The sequence below is a fragment of the Lontra canadensis genome, unplaced genomic scaffold (genome assembly GCF_010015895.1).
Source record: "Lontra canadensis isolate GAN:19392208 unplaced genomic scaffold, GSC_riverotter_1.0 scaffold30, whole genome shotgun sequence".
Lineage (NCBI taxonomy): Eukaryota > Metazoa > Chordata > Mammalia > Carnivora > Mustelidae > Lontra > Lontra canadensis.
Window position 1 is genome coordinate 382,100 of NW_022631024.1, and position 20,451 is coordinate 402,550.

Below are 20,451 nucleotides of genomic sequence, written 5' to 3' on the forward strand. Positions count from 1 at the left end.
AAATGCCACAGAACTTCTCCCTCGGCCAAGTTTCTGGGAGCCCCAGAACTTGTCTGGGGGCAGCCCTGGGGGCCAGGTACAAGCTCTCTGGAACTAGAACCCTCTCGTGGGTGACATCCAAAGAGGCCCACCGGCAAGCAGCTCCTGAATCTGGCTCGGACTCTGCAGAGTCCAACCAACACCCAGTCACAGGAGTTCTTGCAAGTCAGGAACCAGGATTCACATCCTGTGGATCCAGACAAACACCGGATAACCCGATACCCCAAAACGTGCTAAGCCTCAGTGGACAGGAACAGTCCACCGCTGTTCCCGTGGCAACCATGATGCCAAGAGACACTCAGTATCGTCGAGAAAAGTCACCCATCAGCTTTTACAAAGTGATAACCAGAGATCTCAAAAGGAGAGGTCACGAGAATGACTGCCCACAGATACGGGTCTTCTTTTGAAGTGACAGAGGTATTCTGAAACTAGATAGTGGTAGTTATTGCACAACTTTGGGAATATACTAAAAAGCACCTTAACAGAGTGAATCTGATGGTATGTGCATTATATCTCACTTAAAAAAAAAAAAAGTCACTAAATAATTACAACAAGTGGAAGACAGAGAAGAGCCGAGATCAGGATTTTGTTCCAGGAAGACTGGTTCTTATTAGGCTGACATCTGTTTGGTCCTTGCACAAAATATTTCTTTCTTCTTCTCCTCCTCCTTCTCTCCTCCTTCGAATTTTTTTTAAGTCAGATGCATCCTTGGGAAGGTGAGTGATAGATACAGTGATAAAAGTCTTCCCCCAGCAAACTCCCGCAGCCTTGAAAACACGATTTTTGGTATCACGTCCTCCAGAAAGTTCCCTGATTCCTTCCCCACTTCCAAGATAAGAGCCCACATGGATTCCAGATTCCCTAAGTGTCCTTTGCTCACCTATGACTAACACTTTATACTGAAATTAGCTATGTGCTATCACCGGCCCCTGGCACCGCTTTGGCTCAAGGGAGCTACAGGAGAAATGTGTCTTGGGATGAACAGAACATCCTATCATCACCTTGTCAGGTTTTTTAAAAATGGGCACGTGACGGGATGAGCACTGGGTGTTACACTGAACTGATGAATCACTGAACATTATATCAAAAACCAATGATGTACCATACCTTGGCTAATTGAATTTAAATTTAAAAAATTTTTTTAAATTGATATGTTGTTTTTTTAACGCATCTAATTTAATTCTGCACCATTGCACTTCGGCAATCGTACAACAAGCCATTTGCTACCGAAAACAACGGTATATCATAAAATGTTTTCTCTGAGGGAACGCGCTTCATTCACGCCAAGAATAAATCAAGTGGACCCCATGAGGGATTTTTTTTTACCTTGGTGCAGGTCAAGAGGGAGAGTGAATCAGAGCATCGGAATCTGTGCTTTCCGGTGGGTAAGGAGCTAAAACAACGTTCTCCTTTCCCTTTTCCCTGAAAACCTTTCAATATCACAAAGCTTTTAAGCAGAGTCGTTCAGTCTATGCAAAACCATCGCAGAACCTGCAGGCTATTCCTGCCTTTCCTCTTCCTCGCCGTTGCCAGATTTTCTTGGAAAACCAAAGAGCTACAATGTCATGACATGCTGTAACATGGAGTTCGGCCAAGAGTTTCAGGGCTCTGTGAAAATTAGGATTTTGCCCACCCACTGTATTCACCCAACATGTGCCCCAAGCTTCAGAGCGGCTGAGATCGCAAACATGGCCCTCCTCACGGGCGGATTCCTCCGAGAGGCAAGCCCTGTCTCTCACCAGGGACCACTCAGAGCTCCCGGAAGCTAACATCACAATGTCCACCCCCTGGGCCTTTGATGGGCCGTGTGCACAGTGCCAGAGTCACCACAAGAACACCCCAGCTGGGGTTCCAGAAACACCATCTCTGAGAGCCCCTCGTTTGGTAGAAAAATGTTCAAACGCACGGAACAGGAGAAACACAGAAAGCATATGCCAAGACCCACCCCCCAACACCTGCTCACAGTCTGTCATTTAAGACCCCTTAGAGATCGTAATAACACCCCTAGACGCTTCAGCATGCGTCTCCCAAAATGAGAATGTCATCCCCAGTATTACAATGCCGTGACGCTAGCTAACAGAAGGAACAGGAGTTTCCTAACACTCACTAATATTCAGCCCATGTCCCAAACTCCCCCCATGGACCTTCTGCAGGGAGAGTCCCTCCCTGAAACCATGCCCAGTCCCAGCCCGGCCCTCTCCCTCCTCCACACGCCAGACACTGTCCTGCCATCACCGCAGCCCCCTCCTTGAGTACCTGTGCAAAATGTGCCGTCATTGGGAATGAATGTTTTGTTGTTGTTTGTGGCTCGATATCCTTCTAGGCAAATGCAGTAAAAACCTCCGAGTGTGTTGTGGCAAGATGTGTGGTTTCCGCAGACCACAGTAGCTCCAAACTGGCACTCGTTTTTATCTGTTGATACATTGAGACAACGCACGGAAAGGGCTATCAGTCCATACCACATCCAATAACCCAGACTGTCCTCCTAGGCTACAGACCTGGGAGCTGCTATTCTGTGACAACATCCCAAGGGTCTCCTCACGATGCTTCTCAGACTGCAGGGCGTGGGTCCCCCACAGTCGTGTGCCAGGCATATATAAAACCACAAGAGAGGGGCACCCGGGGGGCTCAGTCGGGTAAGCAGCCGACTCTTGATTTAGGCTCAGGTCATGATCTCAGGGTCATGAGATCGACCCCCAAGTTGCGCACAGAGTCTGCTAAAGTTTCTCTCTCCCTCTGCGCCCCCCATCCCCCCACACTCATCCTCTCTCTAAAATAAATAAGATCTTTAAAACACACACACAAACAAGAGAAATCCAGCGTCTTAGTCTGAACATTCATCTTATTTGAAGATTGGGAGAAGGGGTTGCACATTCCCACATCGACCGTGTTCATCTGTCACTATATACAGCTCCAGCTCTGTCTTCCAAGCTGCGGGTTGTGATTCTTTTTCCATCTCTTCACACTCAAGAAGACCTTGTGAAAGAAACACACCCAGCAGCACCCCATTTCCAGCTCAGCCAGCCACACTCTCTTGCTTTTCTCATGAAAGGCAGAGTAGGACAATCTTGCATCCAGTGAATAACTGGAAAATTTGTTACTTCTGAGTTACCAGGAAACGCAATGGAATTAGTGCTTAAGCCTCATCCGGGAGCAGAGCTGATATTGAGGCAGGAACAGCTCCTGCTAATCGTCAACGACCCATGTGAATAATATTAGTCACCCCGTGAGGAGCTGAGGTAGAGGATGCGGGCGAGTCCGCAGAAGCCTACCCTGAGCATTTTTAATGCAGTCATTGGACATAGGTGTCTAATGAAGGTAAATTACCCTCCTGGTTCTGTCCTGCAGCTCAGGGCTTGGCAAACTTTCTGTGAAGGGCCGTCTCCAGTGGCAAGTGCTCACCCATGCTTTTAGAGCACAAAGCAGCCACAGACCATAAGCAAACAAATGAGCAACGCTGTCTTCTAATAAAAGTCTATTTACAAAAACAGGCAGGGCAGCCTCTGCTGACTCTGGCCTGGCCTTACCAGCAGAAGAACTCCTGAGACCAATTTCTCATGCATTCTTTCAGAGTTGATCTCTGTCACTGGTTGTTTTGTTTGGGGGTGGGGGGGGTGTCATCAATTTATGCACTGGAGTTTTTCTGATTGTTATTTAGTGTTTGACTATAGCATGGGTTTGCCTCTCACAATTGCACTCAATTCCTGCTGCTTCAAAAGTACCCTTCCCAAAATCCGGCGTTCCTTTTTTTTTTTTTTCCTCCCTATTTTCCTTACAGGTGTTATCTTTTTGGAAATGTCACTGAAGATGGAACACAGCTCATGGTTAACACTGTCTACGGTGTGATCTGCATGGGAGCAAGGAGAGACAGCCCTCAAGCTACCGCCTGGCCAAGTGTCCAGCCCAGCTGATGAGCCCTGCACGGGGCTTTCGGACACCAGTCCAGCCACCCATAAGATGCTGCATTCCTGTCCTCGGCTAGCGTTTCTGAGACAGGTCTCCCAGCAGGCTTCTCCAAAAAGGACAGTGGGTTTGTAGAGAATTCTAAATTTCTGAGGCCCCTTGGCTGCAGACCACGTTACAGCATGCAGGGCACACAGGTAATATCACCTGTGACCCATGGTGTGGTCTCAGCAGGCCACATACTGGCGTAGGCAGTGTCTAGTGTCTGAGAGCAAGTACCACATAAATCAATAAGCCCCTTCCTCCCATTAAGAGAAGTTTCGATTCAGAAGTCAAGGGGCAATCAAGAGTGAGGCAAGCTTCTGCAGGCGGGGGACCGCCTTCGGGGAGGGAGCAGAGAAGGCTGCCCGTGCTCATTTCCTACCTCACTTCCAAGCCCCTGCTAGCAAGCTGTGGGAGGAGAAGGATTCGAGAAATGCCCCAGGAACCTCAGACTGCAGGGCAGCCACAATTCTCCTGGGCTCTCTCCCAAAGAGAGAGGGTCCAAGGGGGGGCACAGATCCAGCCTGCAGGAATGGGCCATGGTGTGTGACTGTGAGAGGGTGTATCTGTGAAGTAGAATATGACTTTTGGAACTGGGAATTGTTACTACTCTTTAGGAAGAGGAAACCCAAAGATATCACAAGGCTGTCTACACAGTCAGTGCACAGCCGCAAGGTAAACTGTCAATATTCGTAGTGCACATAACAAGGTTGCTGGGAGGACAATGTGGTTCTCCTAACATTCACTCCGAGAAACGTTGAGCCCGGATACTGCTCAAGTCTCACACTGGAGGCCATGAAGCCAAAAAATTACCTTAGATTCTTCCTAAAGGCCTTTGTATTCCTTTAAGCCACCCAAGACCCCAGTGGGCAACAACTCCAAAAAATCTGGAGGATAAATTCTGGGAGACATAAGACTCAAAGCAATACTACTTCATCAATTAGCCCAAAAGTCCAATAGGCAATTGTGTTTTGTTTCTCCTCGGGGTACAAATACAAATCATCTTACATCGAAACAACCAGGAACAATTAAGGAAGGCAATATTTACTCAAGTTGTTAAGTTAAACTCGGGACTTGAAACAGATTTCAAATTTGCGTTGGGCCAGAGAATTTCCAGAGACTCAAGTTCAATGACCCTTTAACACGGAAGATACTTCCTTGCCAACGCCCCAGACAGGCTATACCCAAACACTAAAACAAAGGCCTATTATAATGGACAAGACTTCCTGTGATGAAAACAGGTGAGCAAAGCAACAGTCTTCCCCACAAGGACATTAGCTCTTTAACACTAGAGAATCTCCTTACTTGACCCCACTTTCCAACTTCACCCAGGAGCCAGAGCTTACCCATACAGTAAGTTCTCCCGTTGCCCACGAATCCGTATTTGCAGACACACATCTTCATCCCTTCGGCTTGCTTGCAGGTAGCGTGTTCATGGCAAGTGGCACAGACATCTAAACCAGAATCATAAATCGTAGATTATAGGAAAAGAAAAATGCAATCGCCTCCTCTGGACAAGCCACAGTTTGGGTAGTAGACATTTACAATGGAGAACCAGAATTGGAACAGCCGAATGATAAAAGGCACATCTGACCCCATCCTTAAAAACCTGCAACGGCTACTCACTGCCCACAGAGAGGAGTATAAAATACTGTACCTCGACCTGCCATCAAACCTCTTAACAGTCTGACTCTAAGCCAACCCCTAGCCCAAGCCTCACTGTTCTCAAAAGCAAACCACACACAATATTCTCTAGGCAGGAGACTGATGACTCTTTCTCACACATGCCGACCCTGTCCTACTTCATGCCCTAGTCATGATGTTCCCTTCGAGGAAGGGAAATGCCTATCTCCTTCTCTGTCCAGCTAGCACCCATTCCTACTTGAAGACTCACCTTAAACCCCATATTCTCCCTGGTGTCGTCGCCATTACTCTGTTCTCGTGGAAAATTTAACCCCTCTGTGCTCCGCTAACACTTGCACATTCCCACATCGGCCGTGTTCATTTGTCATTATATACGGTTCCCGCTCTATCTTCTAGGCTGCGGGACTTCGTCATTTGCCCCTATATCGTCAGGGCACAGTATAAACATCCAAGGCACTTTTACTGAGTGACTGGATAAAGGAACTTGCAGTCCTACTTGCCACAACTCAAAAAGCAAGTGGAAGGGAGAAGAACTCATCTGTCTCTTACCCCATCTGTGTTTCTTTTAGGGAAAAAATGAAGGTGCTTAAAATGTCAGTGAGATGAACAGCTGGGTCCCAGCCGGATGACCAGGTCCAATTACTTCGACAGGCAGCAGAGATGTGGGAGGCTAACACACGCAAACCTACTAGAGGGTGATGGGTACATGGTCCAAGGTCAAGCAAGGACTTCTACCTGAGGCTCTGTGGGGTATCGTGTTGTCCTCTCAGTGTCTGTAATTTCAGGAGGGGCCCGGGTCGAGAGAGTCAGCGTGGAATTCCATCTCAGTCTTGGCCCCATGACTACCCAGGGAATAAACACTCAGCCCTCGGGTTGCTCCAGGCAACTGAGACAGGGAGATTTCCAAGTACAGACAGCCCTGACTTACAATGGTTCAACTTACAATCTTTCGACTTGACAGTGGTGCAAAAGCAATACACATTCAGTAGAAAGCATACTTCAAATTTTGAATTTGGATCTTTCCCCAGGCTAGGGATATGAGGTGTGATCCTCTCTCAGGACACCGGGCGGTGGCAGCCAGCTCTAGCTCCAGCCAGCCAGGCGATCACAGGGGCAGACACCTGGTAAATTCACAACCGTTCTGCACCCGTATGACCATTCTGTTTATCACTTTCAGTACAGTATTCAATACGTCACAGGAGAGGGTCCACACTTGATTATACAACAGGCTGGGTGTCACGCGGTTTTGCCGGACTGCTGGTGAACACAAGGGTTTTGTGCACATTTACAGTAGGCTAGGCTAAGCTATAATGTTTGACAGGTTAGGAGTATTAAATGTATTTTCGACTTAGGAGATTTCCAAGTTATGATGTAACCCACCCAATCATAAGTTCAGGAAGATCTGTACTGATTGTTAACCATGGCTTTTTCTTTCCTTTTTTTAAAAAATATTTTATTTATCTATCTGAGAGAGAGAATAAGAGTGGGGGAGTGGGAGGGGTCAGGGAGAGGGAGAAGAGGGCTCCCCTCTGAGCAAGGAGCCTGACATGGGACTCCATCCAGGACTCTGGGCTCACGACCTGAGCCGAGGGTAGACACTTAACTGAATGAGCCTCCCAGGCTCCCCCTGCTTTTTCTTTTAAAACAAATATAACACAGAAATGAGACAAACTGCTGCTTATCCCTAAGTAATACTAAATTAACTGCGGAATATTTACAAAATTTATTATATCCCAAACCATTAAAAAAAATGCAACAAAGTCAAACATAGAAACTATAGAAGTCGGGGGCGCCTGGATGGCTCAGTGCGTTAAAGCCTCTGCCTTCGGCTCAGGTTGTGATCCCAGGGTCCTGGGATCGAGCCCCATATCGGGCTCTGTGCACGGCAGGGAGCCTGCTTCCCTCTCTCTCTCTGCCTGCCTCTCTGCCTACCTGTGATCTCTGTCTGTCAAATAAATAAATAATATTAAAAAAAAAAAACTATAGAAGTCGTAGTATCTGACTACCATGTAATAATGTAATAAGACTACAAAATAAAACAAACAGTAGCATTCCCAAAAGAAACCTACTTGGACACTACAGAACACTCTCCCAAATAATTCTTGAGACAAAAAGGATAGCAAAATCGAAATGCCTTGGGGCGCCTGGCTGGCTCAGTCAGGTGTGTGATTCTTGATCTCAGGGTTTTGAGTTTGAGCCCCAGGCTGGATGTGGAGATCACTTAAATAAAATTTTTTTAATTGAAATGTTTAGTACTAGATATAAAAATGTATCTACTCCAGAAAATTTGAGTTTTTCCTGCTTTTGTACTTTAAAAAGAGAGAAGTAAAAGCAGGCAGCCCGAGGGTGGGGGAAAGCCCTAGAATTTTAATGCAAGAAATTGCAGGGGGGCATTCCTTAAAAAGAAGGGCCTGGGTGATTCTGTCGGTTAGGTGTCTGCCTTCGGCTCAGGTCATGATCCCAGGGTCCTGGAATCAAGCCCCACCTCGGGCTCCTTGCTCTGCAGGGAATCTGCTTCTCCCTTTCCCTCTGCCCCTCCACTTCCCCAAACCACCCCCCCCCGCCACATGTTTGCACACACGTGCTGCTCTCTCACTCACTCTCTCTCTCTCTCTCTCTGGTGCTCTTTCTTTCTCACTCAAATAGATAAAATCTTGTAACGAAGGAAGGGAGGAAGGAAGGAATGAAAGAAAATACAGGATTTGGGAGTTGGGGGTGAGGAAATAGTAAAGAAAAGAAGTATTAGAAATTACATTCAAATTCAGTGAAAAAAAAGTTTCCCCAAAGTCAGTACTCTATGAAGACCAACAGTCATGATGCAAGTGAGACCTGCAAGAGGAGCAAAGAGCTTATGCAGACACACAACATTAGGAATACGAAAGAGCTTGTAAGAAAAAAATACAAGTTTGTTTTTTTTTTAAATTACAGATGAAAGATTTGCAGTTAAACATGCAGATTTAGTACATTTTCAAAGCTCCCCCTCCCCCATGACATGAAGCCCCGGAAAGGTATAAACCCTGGCAGACGAGAGGACAGGAGATGAGGACGGCGACAATATTTCAGAAGATGCAGGAGACAGAAGCAAGGGAATGGCTTGAGAGGAAGAACTAAAAGCTGGCCCCAAAGGCTCAGGAATCAGGGCCACTGAGCGCTTCAGAAGGCAGGTGTCAGGGATAGGACTCAGAGTTCAAGGAACTAGGTACAAATATGGATAAGGAGCAGGTAGATACCCCATTCCCCTCACTAACCCTGGCATGAGATGAAGTTTACAGCCTGAAGGAAATGGACCAGAGCGGCTCCTGAGTTTCAGGGCAACAGGCAGAGCTGAAGTGAGAAATGGGTCGCTGCGCTTAAATGTCCATCAGTACAGAGTAAGTACAACCATTTTAACATTTTAACAAAGAACATTTTTAAATTGGTGCCATGAGACACTGTCAATTCATAATCACATGCAACCAACATCCTGGAAATACCTTTTAAATAATGGTTCCTGGGGGCGCCTGGGTGGCTCAGTGGGTTAAAGCCTCTGCCTTCAGCTCATGTCGTGATCCCAGAGTCCTGAGATGGAGCCCCGCATCGGGCTCTCTGCTCAGCAGGGAGCCTGCTTCCCCCCCCTCCCCCGCCCCGCCTGTCTCTCTGCCTACTTGTGACCTCTGTCAAATGAACAAATAAAATCTTAAAAGATAAATAAATAAATAAATAAATAAAGGTTCCTGGGTCAAGTCCTTAAGTCCAGTGTGATCAGCCATATAATGACAAACACTCTCCCAGTGTGTACGTCCAGTGTGATAACAAAAAATAAATACTGTATTTATGAAATCATCAACAACAAAATGGTAAAATGTTTGATTTTTTTTCTGATATGGGATATTTGTCTTTATAAACATGGAAGCATTTATATATATCCAGTTCCAGAAACTTACGTCAGACAGGAAAAAAAAAAGATTATTTCATTCAACTGTTGAGTGAATCTAATAAACACACACACACACACACACACACACACAAAATTAAGAAATAAAGGAGCACCACCCACTCAGATAAATTAACGGAAGTCCAGTCTGAATTAGCAAAAGACAGAATGTAAAGTTTTTAAAATAAATTGAATTAAGTTCAAGTTCATTCAATAATCAGAACCAAACAAAATAAGGCCTTGTAAGAAGGCAGCCAGATACAGGGGGAAAGCAAACACTGGAGCTAATTGTCAGAACCGGACCCTAAATCTAGCTGAGTCTTACTCATTATACAACCTTTAGCGAGTCACTGAACCTCTCCCGATCCCAGTTTTTTCATCTGTAGAACGAGGGCTTTGGGCTTCTCAAATTTTAAAGGGCATTCAGGGGCACCTGGGTGGCTCAGGCAATGATCTCAGGGTCCTGATCTCAGGATCCTGGGATTGAGCCCCAGTGAGGGGCCAGCCCTGCACTCAGTAGTGATTCTGCTTGTCTCCCCTCTCTCTACCACCCCCACCCCAGCAAAAAACACTCTCTCTCTAAGATAAATACAGAAATCTTTTTTAAAATTTTAAAGGGGCATTCAAATCACCTGGGGATGGTGCTAAACCGCAGGATCCAATTCAGGGTGAGGCCCAGCATTTTGCATTTCTTTTTTTTTTTTAAGATTTTATTTATTTATTTGACAGAGATAGACACAGAGAAAGGGAACACAAGCAGGGGGAGTGGGAGAGCAAGAAGCAGGCTTCCTGTTGAGTAGAGAGCCCGATGCGGGGCTCAATCCCAGGATCCTGGGATCATGACCTGAGCTGAAGGCAGATGCTTAATGACTGAGCCACCCACGGGGACCACATTTTAAGCAGCAGGGGTTAAGTGGCCTCCAAAGTTCTTGTACCCTAATTGGCCAACACTTCATCCTTAGGGAACCTGTTTTGATGACCCACTAGGAATAATTTAGCAAAGTTAACCCCAGAAGGACAGTATTTGGCATGTCTGGCTCCATGAATGTCTGTTCCCCATATTGGCAAAAAGACAACCTATATGCTGGGCTGCCAAAGGCTTCTCAGACCACCTGCAGGAGGGAAAGCAGTTTCCAGAGGAAGAAAGGCCTCAACTAAAGCTTCTTACTCAGCCATAATTAACCTAGTCTGCAGAGCCTTATATGGCAACTTCTGAGTTCTAATTGCTTGAGGGACGAAGTAGCCTCTTGGGCGGAGGGGGTGCAGCACATACACATCATGGGGCAGTGACACAACTTATCCTAAGGAAAGGGGCAGGAAGCACAATCCTGAAAAAATCCAAGAAAAATCCAAGATCCAAAAATCAAAAAAATCCAAGAAAGGACAGGGCGGGGAGGGTCGCTTCTAACCACACAACGGTTTCCACCATTCATCAGCCCCTAGCTCAATTAAGAATCACCTACAGATGGGGGGGGACTACTTTGTCCCGGTTTTAATACTACAAGCCCTGTGACCCAGAAAACCCCTCATTACGGTGCCAACCAAGACAGCTGGTCTCCCTACCTGGAGAGCTTGTTAAAACAGAATCCCCAGAGATTCTGATTCGGCCTGAGAATCTGCATTCCTAAAAAAAAAAGCTCCCAGGTAGACCACACTACTGGTTGCATGGCAAGTCTAGTTCAACCTCAAGGTCAGAATCCTGGGGAAAGAAAAAGTAACCGTGAAGATGTCATCCACCAAGCCTAGACTGATGGAGAGCATAGCTGGACCAAGGTGACAGTGATAATTTTCCTGGAATTATCCTGGAAATTCTCCAGGCCAGTTGAAAGACCACTGCACCTTTGCTGTATAACCTGAGGGGAAGTGGGAGCAGGAGGGAGTCTTCACATCCATATCAAGGAGGACTTAATTTTGTCATCAGCAGATTCTGCTCAGGACAGCAGAGAGGTGGCTGCTGCATAGTGACTGAGGGAACCCCCCCCCCAACCCTCTGGCCCAGGGATACCTAGAATGACTGGCAGAGAAACAGGACAGTGGGCATTCCAAAGTCTAGAGGGACAACAAGGCTAAGTACTCTTGGTGACTATTCTTGGAACGTCCAGAGAGACAACCTCCATCCGCTTCCCTTCAGCACTCTGTATCAACTAAGCCAGCTAAAACCACAACCAACACTCAGAGGCCAAGACGGGTTTTGGTGCACCCACCGAGGCTGGGACACTTCTCTCTTGCTCCCTGGCTCCGTGATCTTAGGCAAATTGACCTGCCCATCCTCTGGTTTTAATCCGTGAGACAGAATTCTGTCATGAGGCTTCAGTGAGAAACAGAAATGCTGTATGAGCGGGAAAGCACTAGGCAAAGGGCTGATTTACATGAATATTTCTGTCTCTCCCTGTAGAGAGAGACAGAAATATTCATGGCTGGAAACAGGTCATGTGAGAGGTAGGGCGTGCCACTTGGCCCAGAGGTTCCGAGCAGGGGTGAGATGAAGGGGGGACAATCCCAGCTCTCCAACTGGACTAGCTGTGTCATCCTAGATGGGGCTCTGGGCCTCCGCCTCCTATAAATCTGACTATGAGGATAATAAAGACCCACCTCATACGGCTGCTGTAAGAAATGAGCTAATACATGTAAAGCAATTAGAATACATTAGATGCTGTTGTAACAACCACTTGTCAACTCCAGGAAAGACTACATGAAGGTACTGACAGCTGGCCAACTCCCAGATACACCAATGGAGAGGGTGACAGAGCTGCGTTAGTGCAAAAATCCGAAGCAATATTGTCATGTAGACAGATGCCTACCTATTTGTGGGGCTGATAGTCCAGGATCCTTAATATCTTAATTTACGTAATCATCCCCTGCCTGCCCCACATCCTCCCAGCCTTCTGGGTAACACCTGACTCAGACCTCGGAAGCTTAAGCAACCAAGACCAACGTCCAGTGGGGCCCACCATACGTAGACTCCAGACCAAGAACCAAGCCTCGCTAACTGCCCCAATTGCAAAGCTCTTGCATCTTGAGTCAAGAAGCCTTTCATTTAGTCCACACCCTCGGTTCGTGTTCAACAAGTCGCCCCCTGATGCATTCTCTCGCACCTGACTCACATTCTCAAGCAGGGAAAACTGTTTCTTTAATCCATGCAATTAACTTCCCCTGTCTGCTCTCCAGAGCGAAGGCCAAGAGACCACTTGCTACCTGGGGCTGCAGAGACAGAGGAACCCATTTTGGGAGAGGACCAAAAGGCTGAGGACACGCCCAGGGCCAGGACCCCAGCAGTGGATGACAGGGAGGAGGATCTTCTCCATCAGCTTGAATCCCACTCCCTTACTTTGAGCAACTCTAAGTCACTCGAAAACAATTCACTCACCCCCGCCATGCCTCCTCTTTCCCCTGCTACATGGTGACGTCACGTGCACTTTACACAGCAAGGACAAACTCCCAGGCCTCTCCACCACCATCACTCCCCCAAGATTCTCAAAGCCTCCGCCTGTCCTCCCTCCGGCCTTCCCAACCCAGCGAGTCCTGAGCCAACAAGTCCCCAGCCACTCCCGACTCAGGACTGTGCCTGAGAAGGTTAAGAAACAGGACTGACTGGTTCCATCCTTCCTCACCCATTCCTAACCTTCCATTCCCCTGGGCTTGGCACCCCACCCACCCATCAACACCCTTCTGCTCTACCAACTGTGTGTCTCACACTTCCCTTCCACCCAGCCTCTGACTTCTTCTCCCTGAAATGTCTTTGATAACAATTCAGGGCAATTCAGCACACTCTACCAGTGAGACACTGAATATACACAGAGACAATGGCCAGGCCGTAGATAAAAATAGAATTCAGGCCCACATGGAGGCACGAGGCAGCCATCATCAGGCCAGGAAGTCAAACCACAGCCTCCAGCGGTAAGACCCAAACGGTCAGGATTTAATCGCTAACAGCTGGCTTCCCTAATTGTTGCCCTCGCTTCACGCTTAGGACCAATCAGAGAGCGCCCAGTACACTCCCCTAACCAATCACTTAGAACGTCTGCTGTTAGGACACCACCTCCAGCTTCTCCAGGCCACCAGCCTCAAGCCAGGGGCAAACCGGAAGCCTCCCCCTTTGATCCGCTATCAGGCTCTCAAGAGTGATGCCGTCTGAGTCTCCTGCTGTAGCAAACTCTGTGTAAAGAGCCCTTGCCTCTTCCCATTTGGGTGGTCTTCATTTCCCTTCCTACCAAATTCCTATTACAAGCCACAGCCCCTGACTCACATGAAGCTTAGTCTAGCAAACAACACCACTAGGCAGTTTGTATAATATGCAACATGGCCTCAGTGTGTAGAGTGAGGGTGCCGTATATATGCGTATGCATGCTAGTGTTTGCTCGTATGTCTAGAAATACACGTGCATCCTACAATTGCGGTACATGGACTCAGGCACGGTGTGGCTGGGCTGCAGGGAACTCCAGAGCTTCCCGGGAGGGAGGCCGACTGGGCTGGTTTTGAAATATGAACAAACCTAAGTAGACAGCTGTGGGGAAAAAGAACAGATCTTCTCCGCTCTTCTCCCCTCGCAGAGACCAAGCTTTCCCCCTTGTAGACCAATTTCGCTTTGGACATACTTCATTAAGTACCTCATTTATGGGGCGCTTGGGTGGCTCAGGGGGTTAAGCCTCTGCCTTCGGCTCAGGGTATCAGGGTCCTGGGATGGAGCCCCACATCGGGCTCTCTGCTCCTTCTCTCTCCGCCTGCTTCTCTTCCTACTTGTGATCTCTCTCTCTGTTGTCAAATAAATAAATAAAATCTTCAAAAAAAAAAAAAAAGTACCTCATTTATTTCTGCATTTTCAATGTCTCCATCTCTACTGAATAATACCCTCAGACTACAGCGTGTTTGTGGCTGCTTTCCCAAAACCATCATCCCAGGGAGAAGCTCCCCTTCCTCTGGTTTCCTTGGATGCTAGACTAGCCCAGCCCTCCTCCCATCTGTATGTGCACCTATCATCGAAAATGGGTCTTTCCCCCAAATCTGCCCTGGGTCTCCTTCCTCTTATCAACCTCAAGGCTTCAAGTGACCACAAGTCTCCATCATTGGCACACACCCCTTGTCCACAGTCCTAACTCCCTAATGAGTTCACCTCTCCAGAAGCCCTAACATTACCTCAAATTCAGGGTATCCAAAATGACTTATCTTTCTTCCCAAATCTTTTTCCTCCTCCTACAAAACCATATATCCAAGTCACCCAGTCCTCAGTCACCTTTGTGTCCACTTTCTCTTCTGTTCACCGTCACCTTAAGGTCCATTATTAGGTCCTTTGGTTCCCTTTCTACCTTATTATCTACATTCGATCCCCTTCCCCTGCTATCTTTACCATGGGGCCAGTCCTCAGAATTTGTAGGCCAGCTCTTACAATGGTTCTAAGCCCCAGGCATTCCCTACATTGTCCACTGGAAGGAAACCCACCCTTAAGAAAACCAGATTCTTCAAGGTTGTAAATGAAGAAAGAATGCCTACAAAGGAGAGAGTCTCTACCGGGCGCTTCCACTTCCCCAAATTGACCCAATAGTCTTTAAGTAGTAGCTTTTAGGTAGTTACTTTGTTCTACCATCTTAGCCCAGTAATTCAATGGGATCAAGTCCGACCGTTGCCTAGGCTAGAGGGCTCTAACACAGATTCTGAAATAGGTCCCAAGCATCTATAGGTTTTTAGGCACACTGCTGTGGGAGACCAAGTCAGGGAAAAAAGTTAGAAAGCCTACCAGAATATCTGATGTTCAAAAATGGCCCCCCAAAAAAGTTGTGTCATCAAAAGGAACACCAGTGGTGGTAAAAGTCCAAAGATGAAAAGAATTTGAGGAAGCAGGAGTCTGAACCACAAAATCGCCCCCTCCGTCTCCCTACATGGAAGTTCTCTTCCCCTTCGGGATGAATGATTTTACTAAGAAAGCTGGAGGGTTTCCTTATACCCACTTTTTATATCACTGTCTGTACAAAAGCCTGCGATGATTTCCAACGTCTTCCCGCCACCCAGGAACGCTGACTCTAAGTAACTTGGTCTGCCAACCAAGGCACTCTGCCTTTTGGTTAATCCAATCTGCTTTTCCACCTCCATTTCCCACCCATCTCCTGCATACCACAGGCCACAGGCCCCCTGCTTTTCTACCTCCATGTACATCACACTGCCCCTTCCATGTGGAATTCATTCATTCTGCATATATTTATGGAGGGCTGGCTGCCCTCTGCTATGAGTTGAGATGCCTTTTCCTCATCTTCCCATACCCAAATATTATCAAACCTGTTGGCCCAGTTCAAGAATCACCTCATCTCTAATGCCTCCAGGTTCACCAAGCTAGAACGAAGCTCGCCTTGCTCTGACCACCTACACCTTCTCAGAGCACTTAGGCATTCTGCCGTCTATTAGGATTACTTGGGTTAAGTGGGTAAATGCCACCTCCCCTACACGTTTGAATCTGTGTAACTCCTACCACATGTGACAGTGCGTTCCAATTTGCTTGGAAATGGGTGATCTGCTCGTCTGTCGCCTCCAGAACAGGAGCTCAATGAGGGCCAGCGGGGCGACCTCACATCCTGCACAAGGAAACGATTCAAGGACCATCTGTTGAACGAATGACTTGATTAAAGAATGCCTTTTTCCTGTAATCTTCCTTGAACTTCTTTCTCACACATTAGCATCTGGTTCTTCACTTAGGTGAAAAAAATTAAAAGGTAGAAAGAAAATTGCTTCAGGTCAATAATTTGTCGTGCAAAAGCCACAGCAGAGCCGGAAGCGTGACAGCGCAGCTGGAACGCCCTTCCGCGCCCTTCCACGCCCTTCCAGGCCGGGCGCGGCTCTCCCCCGGGGCTCCGGCTCGCGCCCACCCCCGTCTCACCCCACAGGTCCCCCGCGCCAAGGGCGAGGCCGCCTGCGACAGGTTCCCCCACCCCGCGCCCCCAGATGCCTGGGGCGAGGGCGGGGAGCCCCTCCTGCCTCGGTGCACCCCGCCTTCCCGAGCCCCAACGGCCCGAGCGGGCCCCACCTGCGCTCCACGCCCGGGCCCCGCGCCGGCCTTGCCCCGGGAGTGGGGGGTGGGGAAGCGTCCCGGGCGCGCCCGGCGTCGTCGAGGGCCCAGCGGTGCCTCTGCGCCGCGCCCGCCCCCCGCCTGCACTCACCGTCGGCGCCCAGCGCTGGGTTCGCGCCGCGGGCCAAGCCGAGCAGCAGCAGGAGCGACAGCAGGCGGCGAGGCGGGCGGCCCGCGCCCTGGGGCCCCCGGCCCATGCCGCCGCCGCGTCCCTCCCGGCGCGCCCGCGACTCCTCCCGAGGCCCCGAGGCGCCGAGATAAGGCGGCGGGCCCCGCGGGGAGGGGGCCGCCCCGGCCGCTTCCGGCGCCGCGGGGTCCCGGGGAGGTGGCTGAGCGCGGGCCCTTCCTCACCGCGTGGCCCGCGCGCCCGCAAGACGCTCGTTCGCTCCACGCCCCCCACTCGCTCGCGCACCTGCTCCGCCGGGGGACACGGCGAGCAGAGCGACAGGGTCCGGCATCCTCGGCGCGGACGTTCTGCAAGTAGGGACAGACACCCAGCACATAATGACAGAGCTGACCCTAGAGTCCCGGACCGTGCCAGGACGAAACGTGCTTCAAGCAAAAGAGACGAACGGGAGATCCGAGGCTTCTTGGGTCTCAGGGAGGCACCCCGGTGGCAGAGAAAGAAGGGCGAGGGGCAGAAGGAGCGGGAATCTTTGAGGAGGGGAAAGAGAAGTGGGTGAAGTGGCTGGCGTTCCAAGGACAAGGTGAGGGCAAGAAGCCAACGGTCCAGTCCAACCCAAGGGCTACAGGCGACCAGGTTGCAGGATTGCACCTGGCGACAGAGCTGTGGTGGGGGAGGAGCAGACAGGCGTTCCTGCTGCACCGAGGACCTTCTGCTTGGGGCGTCGGGAAGGCTTCTAGAGGAAGTAAGCTAAGACCCAGAGAATGAAAAAGACGTGGGAGGGGAATCTAAGCGGTGAGAAGGGCTTATAGAGAGAGATAGGAACCTGAGAGCTTAGTCTAGAAATGGGGAGGATCTCCTTAGAGTGGGAACAGATGGTTGGAGAGAGGCATTAAGCTTCAGAGATAAGGACGACCTCATAAACCAAGGAAAGGAGGTTGCTCAGGAGCTGTAATAGGGTTTTAAGCAGAGAGTGACCTCATCAGGAAAAGCTCGCATGTCTGCTCTATGGGATCTGGACTGGGGCTAGGGAGGCCGGAAGACCAGCCTGGGGCTGCTGCAGTAATCCAGGCGAGAGAGAACACGTCCAGGAGCAGAGCATTGGCAATGAAAAGTGGCAAACGAGAGTGGTATTGGGTGGAATCCACTGGACTTTATGATCAGTAGAATGTTGAGGAGAAGGAAAGAGAAATTACAGATGTCACCGAAATTTCTGGTGTGGGCAGCTGGGTGGATGATGATGGTGGAAGTCACTGAGGTAGAGACCCAAAGAGACTATTTGCAAATTGGGGTAGGGAGAGGCTGCGGTGGGATGGGAATAAGTTCCAGTTGGAAGGCTTAGAGCTTTGGCAGGTCTGTCCAAGAGCAGGGCCCCTACTACTTCACCCATATCCTCACTTGCTTTCTCTTTCTACCATAAGCCTGCCCTAAACCTAACCACCCATGAACACACCCATATAAGGACCAAACTTGTGCAACCTTAAAAAGAAGTAGTTAAAAATAAACTGCCTCAGCTCTTTTGCAGCAGGCTTTCTAGCTAATTATTTTTTGTTCAACAAAGATAAGAGCCCCTTTGGGGAGTGGTAGAGGGGCAGTTGGGTTACAGGGGTCTATCCTCTCTAATTTAGACAAAGTTTTCGTTAAGCTCAACTCTTTGTGAACTTTGAAACCATGTCATTGTTTCCACAAAAATAGATTCCTTTAGGATACTGTTAAGCTGGCCTTCTTCTCTGGCATGTCTCCTGCAGAGTAAATCAGAAAATTTAAATATATCTGTGTGTGTGTGTGTGTGTGTGTGTGTGTGTACACATAGTTTTTTAATTGGGGATATCAGGAAAAATAGCCCAAAACCTTGAAATGGGCAAGTTTACTGGGTATTTTCAGCAGGGTGGTGGGTGTTGTAACCCTTCTGGGGATTATCTAATTCTATAGGGTTGTGTACATTTGATGGACTTTTTATTGACGAGGCTCTTTTACAACTCTGTAGATAGAGATAGAAGATCACTTGCAGGGGCGCCTAGGTGGCTCAGTGTGTTAAGCCTCTGCTTTCGGCTCAGGTCATGATCCCAGGGTCCTGGGATCCAGCCCCGCATCGGGCTCTCTGCTCAGCAGGGAGCCTGCTTCCCCCTCTCTCTCTCTGCCTGCCTCTCTGCCTACTTGTGATCTCTCTCAAATAAATAAATAAGATCTTAAAAAAAAAATAAAAAGATCACTTGCAGAAAATTGAAGTGCAAAAGATTCTTGTCCATAACATTGCAAATTAATTTTTCCAGTAGAGATGGAAGTGATTCCTGCCAGGTAAAAATACGACAAATCTAATAATAAGATTTTGTCTTATATGATGTCAGCTAGTTTCACATTTAGCAAATTCATCTTATCACAACTAACAGATAAATATATGTGTATGTATTGTATATTCTTTAAATTTTCCTTGGAACCTTGATATCTTACTAGTACTCCTTTGAAGTCAACATCTTGCTGAGGCCCTCATGAATTAATTAGTTGAATAAAATCTTAGGTTTTCTTTTTATATTTGCATGAATCACGTTTTTAATATTTTGACAATTTTGTACTAGCCCAATCCATATTCTACATTGATTGTGTGACTCTCATGAGTTCTTTTTATTGACTCATTCTGTTTCTTTCTTTAATTTTTATTTTTATTTTTATTTACTTATTTATTTATGGTAAAAAGAATTACTTCTTACCCAATAGTGAGTTCATGGAATCACAGAATGAAAAATTATCTCCTGGTCGGTATTTGTCACCAGAATTAAAACAGAATATTTAACCAGTATTCAATTTGCAACAGTGGGATTATTGCTGAGAAAATCTTTAGCTTAAGAAAAATGTTTTTCTTTTAAGAGAGCATGGCCAATACACCATCTTCTTAAGGAGAATTTAGAGAGAGCTCTTTTTGTGTCCATATCTAGATTTCACCAAAATATTTCAATTTTTGGTTTCAAGACGGCATTGTACCCCTGAAAGTTCTCTTTCAGTAAAGTGGCCAAAGATACACACACACACAGAGACAAAATTAAATATGCAACAGTGCTTTCAAACAAGAAAAGATGACATCAATGAACCAGATAGCTTTGAGGAATGTATTAGGTTGCATTCGCCACACATCTGCCGCAAAAATATGCACCAAAAGAGACAGGAAGTAGAGTGAAGAAGGAAAAAAAAACCATGCAATTAAAATTTTTTAAAATTATATGCATATTTGGAGTTATTATTTGTACATATTAATGTAACATGCAGATTTTATAATGTTTTAAAAATTTAAATCAGAACCATTATGTAAGAATTGTTGAAAAAAATGCAAAGTACACTTCCTACCTATTCAAAGCATTTTATTTTGCTCATCTGTGGACATCTTGTTCATTACCATCAGCTCCTTCTTCAGGCTTCAGGCTACCCAAATACCAGTTTCCTGGCTCTCCAAAGCAACCAATTTCTACACATTAAAAAATATCATTTTAGAGGGTGCCTTGGGTGGCTCAGTCAGCTAAGCAACCAATGCTTGATTTTGGCTCAGGTCGTGATCTCAGGGTCATGAGATTGAGCCCTGTGTGGGACTCCCTGCTGGGCATGGAGCTTGCTTAAGATTCTCTGTCTCTCCCTCTGCTGCAACCCTGGCTTGTGCTCTCTCTCTCAAAATAAATAAAAAAATAATAAAATAAAATTCTTAAAAAAACATTTTATTTTTTATTTTCTAAAAATTTTATTTTTCGG

General features: G+C 47.5%; 1 protein-coding gene across 5 annotated transcripts in view; it reads right to left on the reverse strand.

Moving 5' to 3' along the window:
* Positions 1-16,824, reverse strand: part of SUSD1 (sushi domain containing 1) — a 170,830-nt gene extending 154,006 nt beyond the window's left edge. For 4 of the 5 annotated variants that reach the window (XM_032865599.1, XM_032865598.1, XM_032865601.1 and 1 more), the window contains exons 1-3: positions 16,684-16,823; positions 5,331-5,438; positions 2,296-2,451 (exon numbers count right to left, since the gene is read on the reverse strand). In XM_032865599.1, the coding sequence (XP_032721490.1) occupies positions 2,296-2,451; positions 5,331-5,438; positions 16,684-16,789 (370 nt within the window). In that variant the 5' untranslated portion in view covers positions 16,790-16,823. Of the gene's footprint in view, positions 1-2,295; positions 2,452-5,330; positions 5,439-16,683 lie in introns of all 5 variants that reach the window. The other variant, XM_032865597.1, reaches the window with a different exon arrangement.
* Positions 16,825-20,451: the final 3,627 nt, after the last annotated feature.